Below are 15,009 nucleotides of genomic sequence, written 5' to 3'. Positions count from 1 at the left end.
TTGACTCTTACGCACGCCCTGAACAACGTTCATCTCATCTTTGCCAGTGCTTGCTTGGTAAATGTCGGGTGCCCAAGTCCGAGTGGTTTCCCGGAACAGGCTTGAAAAAGACCGCACGCAAATAGAAGAGTTCCATTCATACAGTTGCAGATACTCCCTACCGCTCTGTTCAGCGGTAAATGGAATCCGGGAAGACCCCGTCGTCCTACATTTCCTGGCTCATTGAATCGTACAAGCCTGAGGACGGTGGTCTAATCGATATCATAGACGAAAGGGCCATTATGTAGTCGGCGGCCAGCCTTTATGATGCTGCTACGGACACTACAATCATTTCTCTCACCGCTTTCATGCTGGTAATGGTACTATTCCCAGAAGTACAGCTTAAAGCACAACGAGAGATAGACTCTGTAGTTGGGACAAGGAGACTGCCCGGGTTCGAAGATCGTGAACGACTTCCCTACATAGACGCTCTGGTCGCGCCAGACCAATGGACGCAGCAACAGCACAGCCTGACGAAGATCCTTGGGGGGTCGGTCCTGGTCTGAGTACAAGGGCCCCCAACACATTGTCCACTGGGTGGGAGACCAGACCAGACCACCACCCCCATTACCGGCGAAACCCAACTTTGCTGGGAATGATGAAGCTTGGGTCTTTGCCAACTTGAGTCCTCCTCCTGACTTGGGCAACCAGGGATAGCTACATGGGCTGGAGCATATCTCGGGTGTAGCACTGAGGCCATGGGGGCGGCTCGAGGGGCCCGTTGCGTGGTGTGCATCGATGCGGTTGACCGGCGATGTCGATGCTCGACTACTCACCGTCATGGATGCCCGTCGATGTCCAACTCTCTGCCCCTCAACGGCCCTTACGGGGTGCTCGATGAGCAACGCCTTCACGTCCACATCTCTGGCCCCCCTTTCTCCCGCCTTCGCTCACCTCAGAGGCCCAACGCACCGAAGAGGCGGTCTAGGGGTTCGAGGGGTTCGAGAAGGGCTAAGGCAAGCCTCTTTTGCACAAGTGCAACGAAGTTCCGATTGGGTCGTGACGAGCGAATGGATCGAGAGGACTGCCATGCGTGAGGCTGGCTGGAGAGCACAGTGTGTTCAAGAGGCTTATGCCATTTGATCCAGAATTACTCGGAGACATTTGTCCTCAGCCCAGCTGGGGGGTGTGGGTTGTGCGGCAGACGGGAGAGATCCGTACGAACCCTTTTGGTGTGTGTGATGCAGATGGCTAAAAGTGCTCTCTGGCTAAAATGGCTGGGATGTTTTCCCGTGTTCCTTGTTACCTTGACGCGACACCTACGGTACCTACGGTAGGTACGGCACCTTTTCCCAGCACCCAAGAGCCAGCCTGGTCGAACTAGTGCGTCAGAAGCAATGATGGACATTTGATGTCCGTAAGCATCGACATGTACAAGTACCTTGCAACATGGGAAGGGGCTGTTGGCTCCGGAGTCCGGAGGAGAATGGGAGGTCCCCACTCCGGTGGGTCTCCAGGCCTCGAGAGCTTCATTGTGTCCCAATCGATTCGGAACCGCAGCAGCGCAGTTGCCTCCAAGCTGAGGTATCGCCCTGTTGGTGTGATTGCTGCTGCTGCTGCTGCTGCTGCTGCTCCTGCCGCTGCTGCATGGGTGGGCGGGGTCTCGACCAGACCAGCCCTTTTGTGTCTTGGAGATGTGCGACGCCAGGCTGCAGAAGAGGTCGAGGGCGTCGCTGGCCCCCGAATCACCTTCCTCATGGGTCGGGAGGGGGGAAAAAGAAAAGCAATGATGGGCACTCAGACTTCAAATCACTCAACTTCACTCGGTCCCATGTCCCATGATGAGATGATGACCGCCCGTCACACAGGAATACCTCAGGCGTTCGCGCCAGCATGACCAGCTCCCCTGCGCTGGAAGGAGGAGGGGGGCGCTGGGTTGGGCCGCTACCACTCGTCGGCCAGCGCGGGAAGCTTTTCTTATTCTTGTTCTTGTTGAGATGCATGCACGGTAATCAAGGAAGGAAGCATTTTTACAAATCATCAAACTAAAAAGGGCAAGATAATAAGCAAAGAGTCCCCGCATATCCCGCATGAGTTGTTCACACCCCTCCCCCCTTACACTTACCGGTTTCCTTTTCCCCTTCCCCCACGCCCTGCTGGCCTCTTGCGCGCCAGCCTGTCCTGTCCGTGGAGAAAGGCCTCCCACCACTTCACTTCCTCTGGGTGTGCTTCGCAACTGCATTGGGCCAGCTGTAGTCTTGCTTCCCTGACCAGCACCCGCTCCTCTTTTTCTCGTTCTTCGTCCCAGACAGTTCCCCGAAAGATCCATCGATCGAGGACCCCGCACCAGTTCGTCGGTCGGTGGTGGGCAGAGAGGCACAGCTCCTCTTCGCGGTAAAACTCCACCGAAAGCGAAAGCTGCTCCACGCGGCGATCTCGCCTCGTTGCGTTTTACTTGTAGGCAGACGGAGTTGCCCCACGTCCGCCGCTCGTCACCACCTTCCTCCAGGCGCTGCTTCCTGTCCCGAACACCGCTGCGGAATATTGTCTCGAGGGTCGTGTGTGAAACCTCTCACTTTCTCTCTCTCTCTCTCTCAACACACCGTGTTTCTCTCCGTCTTTCCTTTTTTATTTTATTTTTTATTGTTTATTTGCCCGATTTCTACCGCATTGGCAGGCTTTCGTGCTCTTCGGGGTAGTTGGTGTGTTTTCCGGACAGAGTAAGCTCCAGCTGTCACTTACAAATCCATTCCCACCCCAACCGGACCGGAACTCGGGAGCTAGAGCACGTCAACCACCACTGTGAGAGCTAATAAAGAGCTCGAGCTTCACTTTGGAAGTTCCCATTTCCCCTGTTCCGGATTAATATTTCTCTCCTTCACACACACACACACACACACACACACACAAGGCGACAATGTGGTCCAAGCCCAGCGCCGCGCCGGCGGACCACACGCCCGAGGCCGACGCCCTGACGCCGGCGACCATCAGGCAGAAGAACCACGGGCGGCGGTACGGCCAGGTCGTCCGGCTGAAGCCCGAGCACGCGGCCAGGTACAAGGAGGTGCACGCCGCCGTGTGGCCCGAGGTGCTCAAGCAGATCAAGGACTGCAACATCAAAGACTGTAAGCCTAATACCCGACTCTTTATGATTGAGAGTTGAAAAGACTAATGGGGGGAGACAAAAACAGACAGCATATTCTACGACGAGGCCTCGGGCATGCTCTTTGCCTGCTTCAAGTACGTGGGCTACGACTTTGCCGGCGACATGGAGCGCATGCGCGAGAACCCCCGCGTGCGCGAGTGGTGGAAGATGACGGACGGGTTCCAGGAGTCGCTGGTGCCCGGGGCGACGTGCAGCGAGGCCGAGCCCCCGGCGCCGGGCTGGTGGAGGCCGATAGAAGAGGTCTTTTACACTCCTTGATTCCTGTTTGTCATGGAGATGATTTAAAAAGAGGCGGCGCTTTGGGTTGGCCATGCGACATGCGACATGCGAGAACAGGGAAAACGGCCTGTCATGATCTTTTGCCTTGTCATTATTGCTCTTGAGCCCATTTTTGGAATGCCATCTTGTGCTTTTTTTGGTTTGGCTTGGCTTGGCTTGGTCTGCACTTGTGGCGAGGGTATTATGTTTTATGTTATAGACGGACATCCGTGAGCAGTATCGTACAGAGGAAGGGTCCAAGAGACGAAGAGAGTCGCACCTAGACGCCGGCCGGTCCCTTTCGCGTGTGATATCTATAAATACAAGTATAAAAAGTACAACTAGCCACACGACCCGGCTCCCTTTTCGGATTGATTTCTCTCACTACCTCCCACCAAACAGCCCGCCACCGCCGCCGCCGCCGCGGTGGCCCTGCCGCCTCGCCTCGGCCCGGATCCACTCCTCGAGCACCCGGCGGTCGGCGAGCTTGCGGCCGTCGACGAGCCGGTTCCGGACCAGCCCGGCCTCGCCGGCGTCCAAGCTCAGCAGCGCCGGCAGGCTGTTGACCATGTAGACCGCGCCGAGCTGGGCGGCCGCGACGTCGGGCGCGTCGTACTCGACGGCGCAGAAGCCGACGCCGCCCTCGGCCTGGCCGACGCCCGACGCGACCAGCGCCTCGACGAGCGGGTGGACGGTCCGGCAGGGCGGGCACCACGAGGCGGTCCAGAGCGTCAGGAGCGGCTGGCGCGCGGCGGCGGAGAGCATGATGTAGGTGTCGAGGTCTTCGGGGCGGCGGACGCTGTTCGTTTTTGGCAGTGGGGGGTTAGTATCTTTTTTTGGAACATTTCAGGTTTTTTCGTTTTTGAGGTCTGGGATGAAGGGAGAGAGGGAGAAAGAGGAAGAAAGGAAAGGCTCACGAGGCGTAGATCTGGTTCTTGGCCTGCAGCTTTCGAGAGGTCGAAAGGGGCCTGCTGCTGCTGCTGCTGCTGGGCGGCGGGATGCGCGGTGACGCCGGCTTGCAGCTGTCGCGGGCCCACCGCCGGAGGGGAGACGACGTCGGGCCTGCGAGTCGAGAGCCGCGCATGGCGGCGACGCGAGGGTGCATCGCGGAAAGGTGGTCGAGGAGGGTTGAGGGGTTTCAATCGAGAGAAGGGGAGTGCGCGCGCAATTGATGTTGATCTTTGGTACTGGTTCTGGAGAGAAGAGCCAGGAGTTTCGTTCTGTCAAACTCGCTACAGAACAGAAGACTGGGCGCTGGAGGGTCCCTGGCCTACAGTGGAGCCTGTTCTGATTCAGGACACACCACCTTTAACTAAATTCACTGTTGAGGGCCCTTTGGAGGAATTGAACACGGACGGATGCACATAGCAGTCGCCTAATAAACCTCTGCGACAAAGTAAGGGATGCCAAGGTGTCTGTAGATGCTGTCCTGTCGACCTCGAGATGCGACAACCCTCCCAGAAGCTGATCTCTGGAGCACCCGCTCGTCCTGGCGCGAAAACGTGATTCATTCCATCCCTGCGCCAAGTGTCGGTGATGCGCGGTGAGAGGCCCAGGGTCTTCCCCACTGTCGTCATAGGGCCCACGGGGTCTCTCGATCGCTGGACGGCAGCCCTGGAGCCGCCCTACTTGCCTCCTGGCCTCTTCCCCCCAAAACAACGGCGGCCACCTCGGCTCCTCCAAAAACTGCTCATGTGGCTGCTCACGCTACACCCCCTTGGCGGCCAATCGACTGCCCACCTGACTCTTCCCTCACCACCAACCGCGCGGAGCGGTCAAGCATTCTCCATGCCTGACGAGACAATTGTTGTGGGTAAAGGAGGCATGTCCGCGTCCTTGTAAATCAAGTCAGACAGACAGACAGACAGGCCCCAGGCAGGCTGTGCGTGGGTGCGTGCAGTTGTGGGGAGGCGCGCGCCGCGAGGAGAGAGGACCGGTCCAAAACCACCAAGATATATGCTTGTTGTCCTTGCGATCGCCCTCGCCCTCGTATCGCCCTTTGTTTCCAAGACTCTTTCTTTGCTATTTAAACCCATCCGGAGACCTCGCTTCTGGCGAGCAGGGACGACCCGAGTTCGTCTCCAGGCCTTCCTTCTTCCTCGCTCCCCTGTCGACCAGGGATGAAGCAGACAGGACGGACACAGCCAACCCAACTTTTCTCCACAAGCCATCATATCACACCGGAGGCTTAGCTTCGCCAAGTGTGTAGCACGGTCGAGGCTTTGCTGATACTGCAGGCTGCAGGCTGGAGATTCTGTCTTCTGTTTCAACTTCTTAACTTCTTTCTTTCTCCCCCTTGCCTTTGCCAGACTTTGAGCCTCTGGGTCTGGCGCGCAGACATTTCGACCAGCAACCTTGTTGGCCACAAACAACAAAGATGGCGTCCGACTCATCCTCAACACCCCGAATCAAATGGTTCTCCCCGTTCCGCAGGGGAAGCGACAATGGGGAACCAAGCAGCGAGAAGCCTCGCGTCTCTACGTGGAGCATGGGCATCCTGAACGACAAGAAGACCATCGAAGTGCCCGGCAGTGTCCTGCTGCTGGCCAAGCACCGCAACGAGCCCTTGGGTCTGCGTAACGCGCCGGCTCGGACGTCGCACTCTTCCATACCCGTCGGCTACGCCCAGGAGGCTCCGCCTCCGGCCGCCGAGGAGGAGAAGAAGATGACCTCGGACGGCAAGATCATCCTGGAACCGCAGCCCGAGGATTCCGCCAACGACCCTCTGAATTGGCCGACCTGGCGCAGAGACTCGGCTCTCCTGTCGCTCGGGCTCTACTGCATGATCGGAGGCGGTCTCACGCCGCTGCTCGCCGCAGGCTTTGGCGACGTCGCTCATGACTACAGCGTCGAGGTCGAGCACGTCTCGCTGACCACGGGCCTGTACATGATGGGCATGGGCCTCGGGTCCGTCGTCTTCTCGCCGACGGCCATCCTGTGGGGCAAGCGACCCGTGTATCTGTTCAGCTCGGTGCTCCTCATCTGCTGCTCTGTGTGGTGCGCCTTGTCGCCAAACTTTGTGTCTCTGCTCCTGGCTCGCATCTTCCAGGGCGTGGCTGTCAGCCCGGTCGAGTGCCTGCCGTCGGCCACCATCGCCGAGATCTTCTTTCTCCACGAGCGGGCCTACCGCATCGGCATCTACACGCTGCTCCTGCTCGGCGGCAAGAATTTGGTCCCTCTCGTGAGCGCCGCGATCATTCAGCGGCTCGGATGGCGCTGGGCATTCTGGATGGTGGCCATCGTCGTCGGGTTCTGCGGTGCTCTGCTCTTCTTGTTCGTGCCCGAGACGTTCTGGGACAGAGCGCCTACGCCGCGAGCCAAGAAGCAGAGCCGGCCCAACTTCCTGCGCAGACTCTCGTCCAGGCATCCCATCTCCCGGAGCTCGGTTCCTGCCACTTCAGCCGTCACTCCCAGGATGAGCATCGACCACGCGGCTCTCGCCTCTCCGACTAGCCCTACTCAACACCAACCCAAGGAAAAGCATGCCCACGTTGGGTTCGCGCCGGAAGCGGACACGGCTGGTGACGACGTTCCTCAACACGAACGACCTCGTGCCGACAGCAACGCCTCTCAGGTCCCAGCTACCCACCCTACTACCACCAAGAAGCCCGTGTTCCAAGGCTCCCTGGATCATGACACCCCCGACCAAGCTGTGCCGAGCACTTCAGGGCCAGTCCAACCAGCGGAGCTTAAGGAAAAGCTGGAGGCTCTGACCCCTGCGCCCGGCGGCGACGACCACATAGCTCGAGAGTCGGTCTCCCGGCAGAACTCTCACGGCGGGCCGCACCCAGGCACCCCGCCCCACCCCCGTTCCTCGGGGTCGAACACGCCGCGGGACTACTACCAGTCCTCGGCGGCGTACGCGCAGCACAGGGTGGCCGATAGCGAGAGCCAGTCCGTCTCGTCCGCGTCCGTCACCCCGGGCATAGCGCCCTACACGCGCAACCTGCGCGAGCTCCCGGCCCGGTCCTTCGCGCAGCAGCTCCGGCCCTTCCACGGGCGCCTGAACAAGGACAAGTGGCTCAAGGTGATGGTGCGCCCGTTCATCCTGTTCTCGTACCCGGCCGTGCTGTGGTCCTCGGTCGTCTACTCGTGCTCCATCGGCTGGCTCATCGTCATCTCCGAGTCGGTCTCGGTCATCTACCGCAACAAGGAGAGCTACAACTTTGACGCGCTGCAGAGCGGCCTCATCTACATCTCGCCCTTCATCGGCGGCATCCTCGGCACCGCCGTCGCCGGCAAGGTGTCGGACCTCGTGGTCAAGCGCATGGCCGCGCGCAACGGCGGCCTCTACGAGCCCGAGTTCCGGCTCGTCATGGCCGCGCCCATCGCCGTCACCACCGTCGTCGGGCTCATGGGCTTCGGGTGGTCGGCCGAGGAGCGCGACGCGTGGATCGTGCCGACCGTCTTCTTCGGCATCGTGTCCTTTGGCTGCTCGCTCGGCTCGACCACGGCCATCACCTTTTGCGTCGACAGCTACCGCCAGTACGCCGGCGAGGCGCTCGTCACGCTCAACTTCAGCAAGAACATCTTCCACGGCCTCGTCTTCTCGCTCTTTGTCACGGGCTGGATCACGAGCGATGGGCCCAAGGCCGTGTACGTCTGGATCGGCGTCATACAGCTGATCCTGCTCGTGTCGACGGTGCCCATGTACATCTACGGCAAGAGGGCGCGCATGTGGACGGTGAGGAAGAATTTCATGGAGAAGTTTTGAAGGAGGGAAAGGTTGTCACTGCTGAGTCTTCTTGCCTTTTGCATCGTTCCAGGGGGGGGATTCTCGGCCTTTGCATATTCTTTTTTTTTTGGTACTGGGCGTTGAGGGTGTTTTTCTCTTTCTCTTTTCAGACGGCTTTTTGGTGCATTATCGGATACGCATATTGCATACTTAAAGGTATTTCCGTGTCTTTGCGACTGGGCATTCGTATCATATCCTGAATAGAAGCTCGTGAGGGGTTGTTTGACTGTCTACTTGCGCATCAACACTACCCGTCCCGGCTGTTTGTGGAGGTGACATGAGTTGACAAGAGCGTAGCGAGCGTACCTTTGTGGCTTGTTGGATACCCGTTTACATTGTTGTTCTCTGCATTGCTTGCTAAGCGCCGCTCTGATCGCTCTGCCTGCTGTTCAAGACTTCGAGGCCAACGCCGGTGAGAGGATGTTGGTTGCGGTTGTCGGAGGCGGCTATGGCACATGAAAAGAAGATGCTCCTCCATCCGTCTTCCAACAAGCAAGCCCATCGTCAACGAAATGTTGCATGCTAAAACAGACACCATGGCCCTTTCTCGGTGGTTCTCCAGCGTCGGCAGCCTTATCTGCTCCCCGGGCCATCCCCCTTCACCGCTCATGATCTCGATGTGGGCGTCGGCAGAGCCAACCCGACCGTGACGTCCTACCTCATCATGCAACAGCCGTGGACACCGAGTCATCTAACAACCGCATTCTGGTCCATTACGGCGTCTAGGACAGTCTATGAATAGACCAGCCAACCAACCAAACAAACAAACAAACAAACAAACAAACAAACAAACAAACGCGTCTTCGCCCAGAACACACCTCTCAAATGGCCCAGAACCCCAGCTGGACTGCGAGCCTGTGGAGGTTATCCCTTTAGACGCCGTAGGAACACATCACGTGCAACTGTTGCCCTCTTCAGTAAGAAATCCCCGCAAAAGATTCTTGTCTCTGGAAAGGCCAGTGGATCAAAAACACTGGAGTGTTTCTACGGCGTTTAAAGGGATACATCGGCGAGTCTGGACAGATTCACTCCAAGGTCAGCATATGTGGACGCAGCTCAGGAGGTTCTTCCTGTAGAGGACAGCCTCGGTCAGAGTTTCCGTTTCACGAGAGCGAGGATGAGGTGAGACGTTTCCAAGTTGAATTGGCAACGATAGTGCGTCTACTACTGCGTGTCTGGTAGGCAAATGCTCAAAACCCCATGCGAACCCTGTCCCCAAAACCGGTCCTTGAGAAGCAGCTTATTCAGCGGCCGCACCGGGTTTCTGGCCCCAAACGACCTTCTGCCTAAAGTAACCATGATGCTTCCCCGAACGCAACTCGCGTCGGAATTGGGCGTTGTAGACTTGGATCTCGGCTCTCGACCAGCCCAGGACGTGAGCCATGAACAGGACAAACCCTTCGCTGTCCGTCTCCAGGCCGTATTTGGTATACGGACCCATCTTTCTCTCGCTGGGAACGCTCGACCAGCCGCCGATGGGGTTCTACTTTGCTTGTCAGATGCGATTCAAACTTGTGATGATAGTATCAAGATGCCTCACCCTGAAGTTGAATTCCTGGATGTTGATGAACCCAGCTTTTTCCAGAGCCTTCCTCTGCGTGCCGTCCTCGACCACCGTGAAGCTCGATCCTATCTTCTTGCTGCCTTCGATGAAGAACTTACCCCATTGCCCCATGGCCGAGTCCCCATCGACCGTGCCGTCGTCACTCTCGATGTTGGAGGAGGCCTCGTGGCTCTCGATCCATCCGCCAGGCTTGCAGACCCTGAAGGCCTCAGAGCAGAGGGCGTCCCAGTCTTTGATACTGCCGACCAGCCATCTCAGATGGATGTAATCGGCAAAGCCGGATTTAAAAGTCCAGTCTCGAGTGCAGTCTTCGATCTCACTGGGATGCGTTGTTAGACTGCTCAATACCCTGCGGGACTATCATCTGTCTCTGGGAAATGCTCACAACTTCAAGTTGGGCGGCACCCATGAAGGCTGGATGGGAGAGATGTCTGTTCCGATGACCTCTGCGCCAGGGTACTCATCGGCGAAGTCACTAACGATTTACTGTCAGAGAAAGGGTCTGAATCTGGTGGAACTTGGCTCGACGTACATGGCCCAGATGCCTGTCAGCCGGAGAGATTAATTAGCCTCGTTCCACGGGTGATTGTTATCCGGTGACACGGATTAGGTTTTCGGAACCGTACCAGTTCCACAGCCGATATCAATGACTTGCTACTCCGCGCGCATTAGCACCGACCCATTCAAACGGAGAACCCGGGCTGTTAGCTTACATGGACGTGAGCCTTGTCCAATGGCGCCAGATGGAGTTTATCCCCAAGCCCAATCGTGAGGATGTGGTGACTATGATTGAGATCAGATTGCAATATCTTGTCAGTGAGAATCGTAGCAAACCTACGTGATATCCATCAATTCGCGCTGTGGTTCATCGTTGGATCCCCTAGGAGAGAGAACATGAGCGATTTCCATTCATGGGTGTAGGCAAAACACAAGGCTTTTTGTTAATTACCAATACTGCGCGTCTCCCTGGTCGCTGTTGAATGTTCTGCCATGGATCGTCCTGTACTCAAAGATGCTGGAGGTAATGGACGCTGTAGAGGAGGCATTGTCGGCGTCGATTGTCGAATCAGCATCGACATCGCCCTGTTCCTCATTCTTCACTCGAGGTTAGAGGTAGTGGTCGTTTGTGCTGTGACTGCCTGTTGTCACAGCCAATGTCTATGTTCACGAACCTGTGCGACTTCAGCCCAATGCTGAGGCGGGAGAACGGCCGAGGGAGCCGGCGGCGAGGAAGCCGGCGGCGATGTTTCAGGTCCGGCGGGTTCGGCAGGTTCCGCGACCGCCGCCGGCCGGTTTGTCTGTTCTTCAGCCATTCTAGACAAAAAGTTCGGGATCCTTAGTTCAAATAAGCTTCTCGAACTAAAATTTAGCCACGATAAAGTGCGCGGCGCGGCGGGTGGGTAGTTTGAGTTTCGAACTTGAAAGACGGGGCAACGGTGATGATCTTTGATGATCTGAGAAGTGCGGGGTTTGGACATGCTGTTGGTTCTGGCCAAAGCGGTGTATTTTGGCGGACCTAAACCTGTTCGGTGTTGCGTTCGCTAATCCAGGATGGGAACGAATCATTTCTGACAATGGGCAGGAAGTCAGGCCATCGCTCTCGAGGCCAACCGAGGTGGCCCAGAAGAGCCATTCCGCATCCAGTTGATGGAGCCCGAGCCGAGACCAACAGTCCGGTGTCGGGCATACCGTGCACCACCTCACCACCATCTTTCCGGAGAACATCGACCAGCTCTTGACCCGGACGAGCATGCGGAAGAAGTATCCGTTCAGGCGCCGCCGAGAGCGTCGCGGCCGACCCGGACCATACGCGGCGATCACCCCAGTCGCCAGCGGCAGTACGGGAAGCGGAGCCGCCTCCACTAGTCCAGTCCGATCCGGCCGCGGGGAACTCGCCGAGCATGACACCGCGGGGCCACGGCGGGTGGACAGAGCCCCGAGCCCTCGTGGACCTACTGCGTGGCTGGAGGGCGGTCGCAGATGACAGAGGACGCCCGAGCCATGTCCCAAGCGGGTCGCACCATGCGAGACGCCTTGTCTGCAGCTATCAGTAACAGTTTTGGATACCCTTGTCAGTGAATCCACCACGGGCAGGAGCGATATGGGAATCCCTGAGGGCTTGGCTTGAAATGGAAATTGCAACTATTGAAGTATCATAGCTCATTACAGTCGTTATCATTGACGATCAAGACTCTTGGGCTGGATCTCTGGGATCATATATGACGGTAGAACAGTCCGTCCGAGTGGCAGAGCCCCACTCGACTTGATCCGTTTGGACCGTCTGTGTGTCCTCAAGATCCTCAAGATCCTCAAGAGCCTCAAGAGCTATCATGTCCGCTCCCGTCCAGCCACCGCCAGCTTCCTTCTCGAACACCGCCTCCTCAGCAGTCAGACCAGCCTCATCAGCAGTCAGGCCAGCCTCCATGACCTTTTGCCTTTCCCCCTTTCGCATTTCCTCCTTCCGTCTCACCCTCTCCATCTCGGCCGACGAGAAGTAAGGACGGACAAAAACGATCCTGCTGCCATTGTCGCGCTCGAAGACTTCCGGCATGGTCATGCTAAAACACAGCGGCGGTTCGGATACCCCCGGGAGCGCACTGATCTTGAGGTGTCCTGCATCGTCGGTCCCAAAGTTGAAGAAGACACCTTTCAGCTGGCCAACTAGGCACAGTATCTGCAATGCCCGGTCATTCCACGTCTCGGCATCTTGAACGCAATCCTGGCGGACTTGTGTCTCGTCGAAGCTGTACTTGGACTTCTCGAAGTAACCCATGGGGAAGAGGGGCGGGTCACGCAGCCACCACCATGCTTCTCGCCCCTTCTCGCCATCCCCCTGAGCTTGTTCTGAAGACTGTGCTTCGATATTGTAGGCGAGTGCGTCGACAACTTCTGTGACGTCCTCTCCTGCACCAGCCTGGGATGCGTCATAGGAGCTCTCAGCCTCTGGGGCAAAGAAGTGCCCCTGCAGCAGTATATGTTCCGGTAGTATGTCGAAAAACATCCCTTCGGCATCCGGCGCCATGCCCGGATCCTTGTCGTCTGTGGGGTCACGCCTCGCCTCCTCCTGCGCCGTGGTCTCTCCGGCCGTGGCCGTGCTCCCAGCAGCCTCGGCCTCTCCACAGTCCTTCTGCCGCTGGAAGTACCTTTCAATGGAATCATTGACCGTCATTCCGTAGACGCCTGGCTTCTCCTTTGGGTTGAGTGGCGAGCGCGTTACCGGGAGCAGCGACCGCCGCGCACTTTCCAAGGCCCGAGCGCCTCGGGCCTCGTCCTCGCTCAGGAGCTTGTTGAGGAAAGGCACGAGATGCTCTGCGTGAAACGCCGGGCCGAACCGCTTCAGCAGGGCAGGTCTTGTCTTGAAGGAGCGCATGAATACCAAGATCACGTTGATGAACGCCCACAACCCCAGGTCCTGTGTGTCCGCGTCCTCTAGGAAGTAATGAATCATGTGGTCGATGATCTTGGCTGCTGCGCCGTGAATGGCGCTCGCTTTATCCATCTTGATGTCAAGCTTGGCGAGATCCTGAGGCGTCACAAGGTCAGGAGCCCACGTCGCCATCATCGGGCTCCATCTTCCCGGCTTTAGAGGGATTCCAAGCAGCAACTGGCAGAGCAGGAGGCCAAGGTGGGCGCTAGAAGGTGTCAGTCAGAGACTGGGATGAAAAGGCTGCGGGGTCAGCACCTACCTTGGAGCGATTCTACAAGTAGGGTCGTCAAGCCAGTGCTCTCGACCAACTTTCCACAATACTCCATTGACAGCCTGAAGATGGTCCCTCTGGCGCTCCGCGTCGCCCTCTGCCCCAGAAGCAAGCACCAGGTGGGCAACGGCGGCGAGGAAGCTGTTGTGGTCCGTTTCCTCCTCATCCTTTCGGCCGACGATCTGGTTGGCGGCGGTGATCATGACCCTGTGCGCATCATGGAACGGGCGTTTGACAACGAGGGCCTTGGTCCAGTAGAAAAGCTCGACTACAACGTTGTCGAAGTGTACGTGGGGTAGGCCCTCGGGGTTCGGCCGCGCCAGCATCCCCAGCTGCTTGAGGACGCGGCCGTTCGTGGGGTCCTGGGTCAGCACCCGATGGTACTGCTCCCGGGTGGTGGACCACAAGCTGACACAGTGGCCTTGCACATCTTGCAACTCCAGAACAATCCATCTGCCCGGCAGGTATTAGTTTCAGTTATAGTGCATCTGGGTGTAGGTCATCGGCTTCCACATACTCGTATAGGGCCAAGTCCCCTTTGAATTCGAGCCATCTGTTCACGAACTGCGGCACAAACTCCTCGAAAAGACACAATATAGCGTATGCCGTGCCGATGAACCGTTTCATACACTCCTTGGACTCGGGTAGCTGGCAGTTCAGAAGCTCAAGGAGGGTGTGTATTGCGCAATCCCAGATCCTATCAACTAGGTAATACTTCCTTGGAAGATTCCGGAGATCTTCCGACGCGTCAGGGTGCTGCGAGGCAAGGAGGAAGTCGTGATGCTCATTCAGCAGTACGCGGTGAAGCTCGACAAGAGCCTGCAGCTGATTCGGCTCAAGCCTGGTGGCGGCGGCGCACAGCGGCTTTCCTGGCTTTTCTGGCTCGGTAGGACGCTTCAAGGAACGGAGATATTGGTGATGCTCTTGCCAAAGTTGAACAACAGCGTGTGACAAACGCTCAGACTCTTCTGCAGTGGGAGGCGGCCGCAGTGAAAAGTAGAAACTGGAATGAAGCTCCAGCAGAATTCTGTGAAGTCGAGGCGCAGCCGGATATTGGCCAAAATGCTGCGCCATCACGACGATAGATTTGGCTTCAAGCTGCATCAGGCCGCGATAGATGGCGTCCGTCTCTCTCTCCAAATCGCCGCTACTGATCGAACGCTGGGGAAGTTGCTTGATGAGCACCGGCGGCGGAGTAATTGGACGGCTATCATGCCCCTTGTCGGCTTCGGCACTCTGAGCAGCGCCCTGGCCGATGAGAGAGGCGGCCTGATCGCCTGCATCGGTGTCGCTCACTACGGCGCTTCCAGGCACGGAAGGTGAGCCGGATGCATGGGCAGTGAGAATGGGAGGGCCCGAAGTGCCGTGGGCCGTAGAATCGATTGCAGCCGAGCTACCTAAAGCGTCAGCAAGATGCCTGGCAGTCTCTGGGATCAACCTTGACGAACTCGGGAGAAACTTCACTTGGCTGGCCGCAATCACCGAGCGGGCATTCGCCTGTGCCACCACCCATGATGGAGAATGGAGTAATAGGTGAGAAGGAAAGAGAGGGAAAGAGAGGGAAAGAGGGCAGCAAAGCTCCTTCCTGCAGCTGAAGCCTGAAGAAGAT

The 15,009-nt window shown here is 57.6% G+C and overlaps 7 protein-coding genes across 7 annotated transcripts; 3 read left to right on the top strand and 4 right to left on the bottom strand.

Moving 5' to 3' along the window:
* Positions 1 to 1,408: 1,408 nt before the first annotated feature.
* E0L32_004966 (uncharacterized protein) lies at positions 1,409 to 1,876 on the top strand (the record flags this gene model as incomplete). The annotated part of the gene is made up of 1 exon (XM_031139434.1): positions 1,409 to 1,876. The coding sequence occupies one exon, from the start codon at positions 1,409 to 1,411 to the stop codon at positions 1,874 to 1,876; it is 468 nt and encodes a 155-aa protein (XP_030996568.1).
* A 1,020-nt stretch (positions 1,877 to 2,896) lies between these two features.
* E0L32_004965 (uncharacterized protein) lies at positions 2,897 to 3,403 on the top strand (the record flags this gene model as incomplete). Its single annotated transcript, XM_031139433.1, has 2 exons — positions 2,897 to 3,104; positions 3,171 to 3,403. 2 exons carry the CDS (start codon positions 2,897 to 2,899, stop codon positions 3,401 to 3,403), a joined length of 441 nt encoding a protein of 146 aa, XP_030996567.1.
* A 384-nt stretch (positions 3,404 to 3,787) lies between these two features.
* Positions 3,788 to 4,508, bottom strand: E0L32_004964 (uncharacterized protein; the record flags this gene model as incomplete). The annotated part of the gene is made up of 2 exons (XM_031139432.1): positions 3,788 to 4,202; positions 4,321 to 4,508. The coding sequence occupies 2 exons, from the start codon at positions 4,506 to 4,508 to the stop codon at positions 3,788 to 3,790; spliced, it is 603 nt and encodes a 200-aa protein (XP_030996566.1).
* Positions 4,509 to 5,780: 1,272 nt separating this feature from the next.
* On the top strand, positions 5,781 to 8,117 carry E0L32_004963 (uncharacterized protein; the record flags this gene model as incomplete). Its single annotated transcript, XM_031139431.1, has 1 exon — positions 5,781 to 8,117. One exon carries the CDS (start codon positions 5,781 to 5,783, stop codon positions 8,115 to 8,117), a length of 2,337 nt encoding a protein of 778 aa, XP_030996565.1.
* Positions 8,118 to 9,378: 1,261 nt separating this feature from the next.
* E0L32_004962 (uncharacterized protein) lies at positions 9,379 to 11,015 on the bottom strand (the record flags this gene model as incomplete). Its single annotated transcript, XM_031139430.1, has 9 exons — positions 9,379 to 9,621; positions 9,679 to 10,021; positions 10,088 to 10,177; positions 10,235 to 10,247; positions 10,329 to 10,356; positions 10,416 to 10,485; positions 10,541 to 10,582; positions 10,652 to 10,797; positions 10,875 to 11,015. 9 exons carry the CDS (start codon positions 11,013 to 11,015, stop codon positions 9,379 to 9,381), a joined length of 1,116 nt encoding a protein of 371 aa, XP_030996564.1.
* Positions 11,016 to 11,218: 203 nt separating this feature from the next.
* On the bottom strand, positions 11,219 to 11,605 carry E0L32_004961 (uncharacterized protein; the record flags this gene model as incomplete). The annotated part of the gene is made up of 1 exon (XM_031139429.1): positions 11,219 to 11,605. One exon carries the CDS (start codon positions 11,603 to 11,605, stop codon positions 11,219 to 11,221), a length of 387 nt encoding a protein of 128 aa, XP_030996563.1.
* A 282-nt stretch (positions 11,606 to 11,887) lies between these two features.
* On the bottom strand, positions 11,888 to 14,913 carry E0L32_004960 (uncharacterized protein; the record flags this gene model as incomplete). Its single annotated transcript, XM_031139428.1, has 4 exons — positions 11,888 to 13,334; positions 13,389 to 13,853; positions 13,918 to 14,793; positions 14,849 to 14,913. 4 exons carry the CDS (start codon positions 14,911 to 14,913, stop codon positions 11,888 to 11,890), a joined length of 2,853 nt encoding a protein of 950 aa, XP_030996562.1.
* Between the last annotated feature and the right edge of the window lie 96 nt (positions 14,914 to 15,009).

This window comes from Thyridium curvatum, assembly GCF_004353045.1.
Source record: "Thyridium curvatum strain D216 chromosome Unknown NODE_25_length_444008_cov_73.864110, whole genome shotgun sequence".
NCBI classification, from domain to species: Eukaryota; Fungi; Ascomycota; class Sordariomycetes; order Thyridiales; family Thyridiaceae; genus Thyridium; species Thyridium curvatum.
Note: the sequence above shows the minus strand (reverse complement) of the source record. Positions and strands in the feature narration are given on the sequence as shown.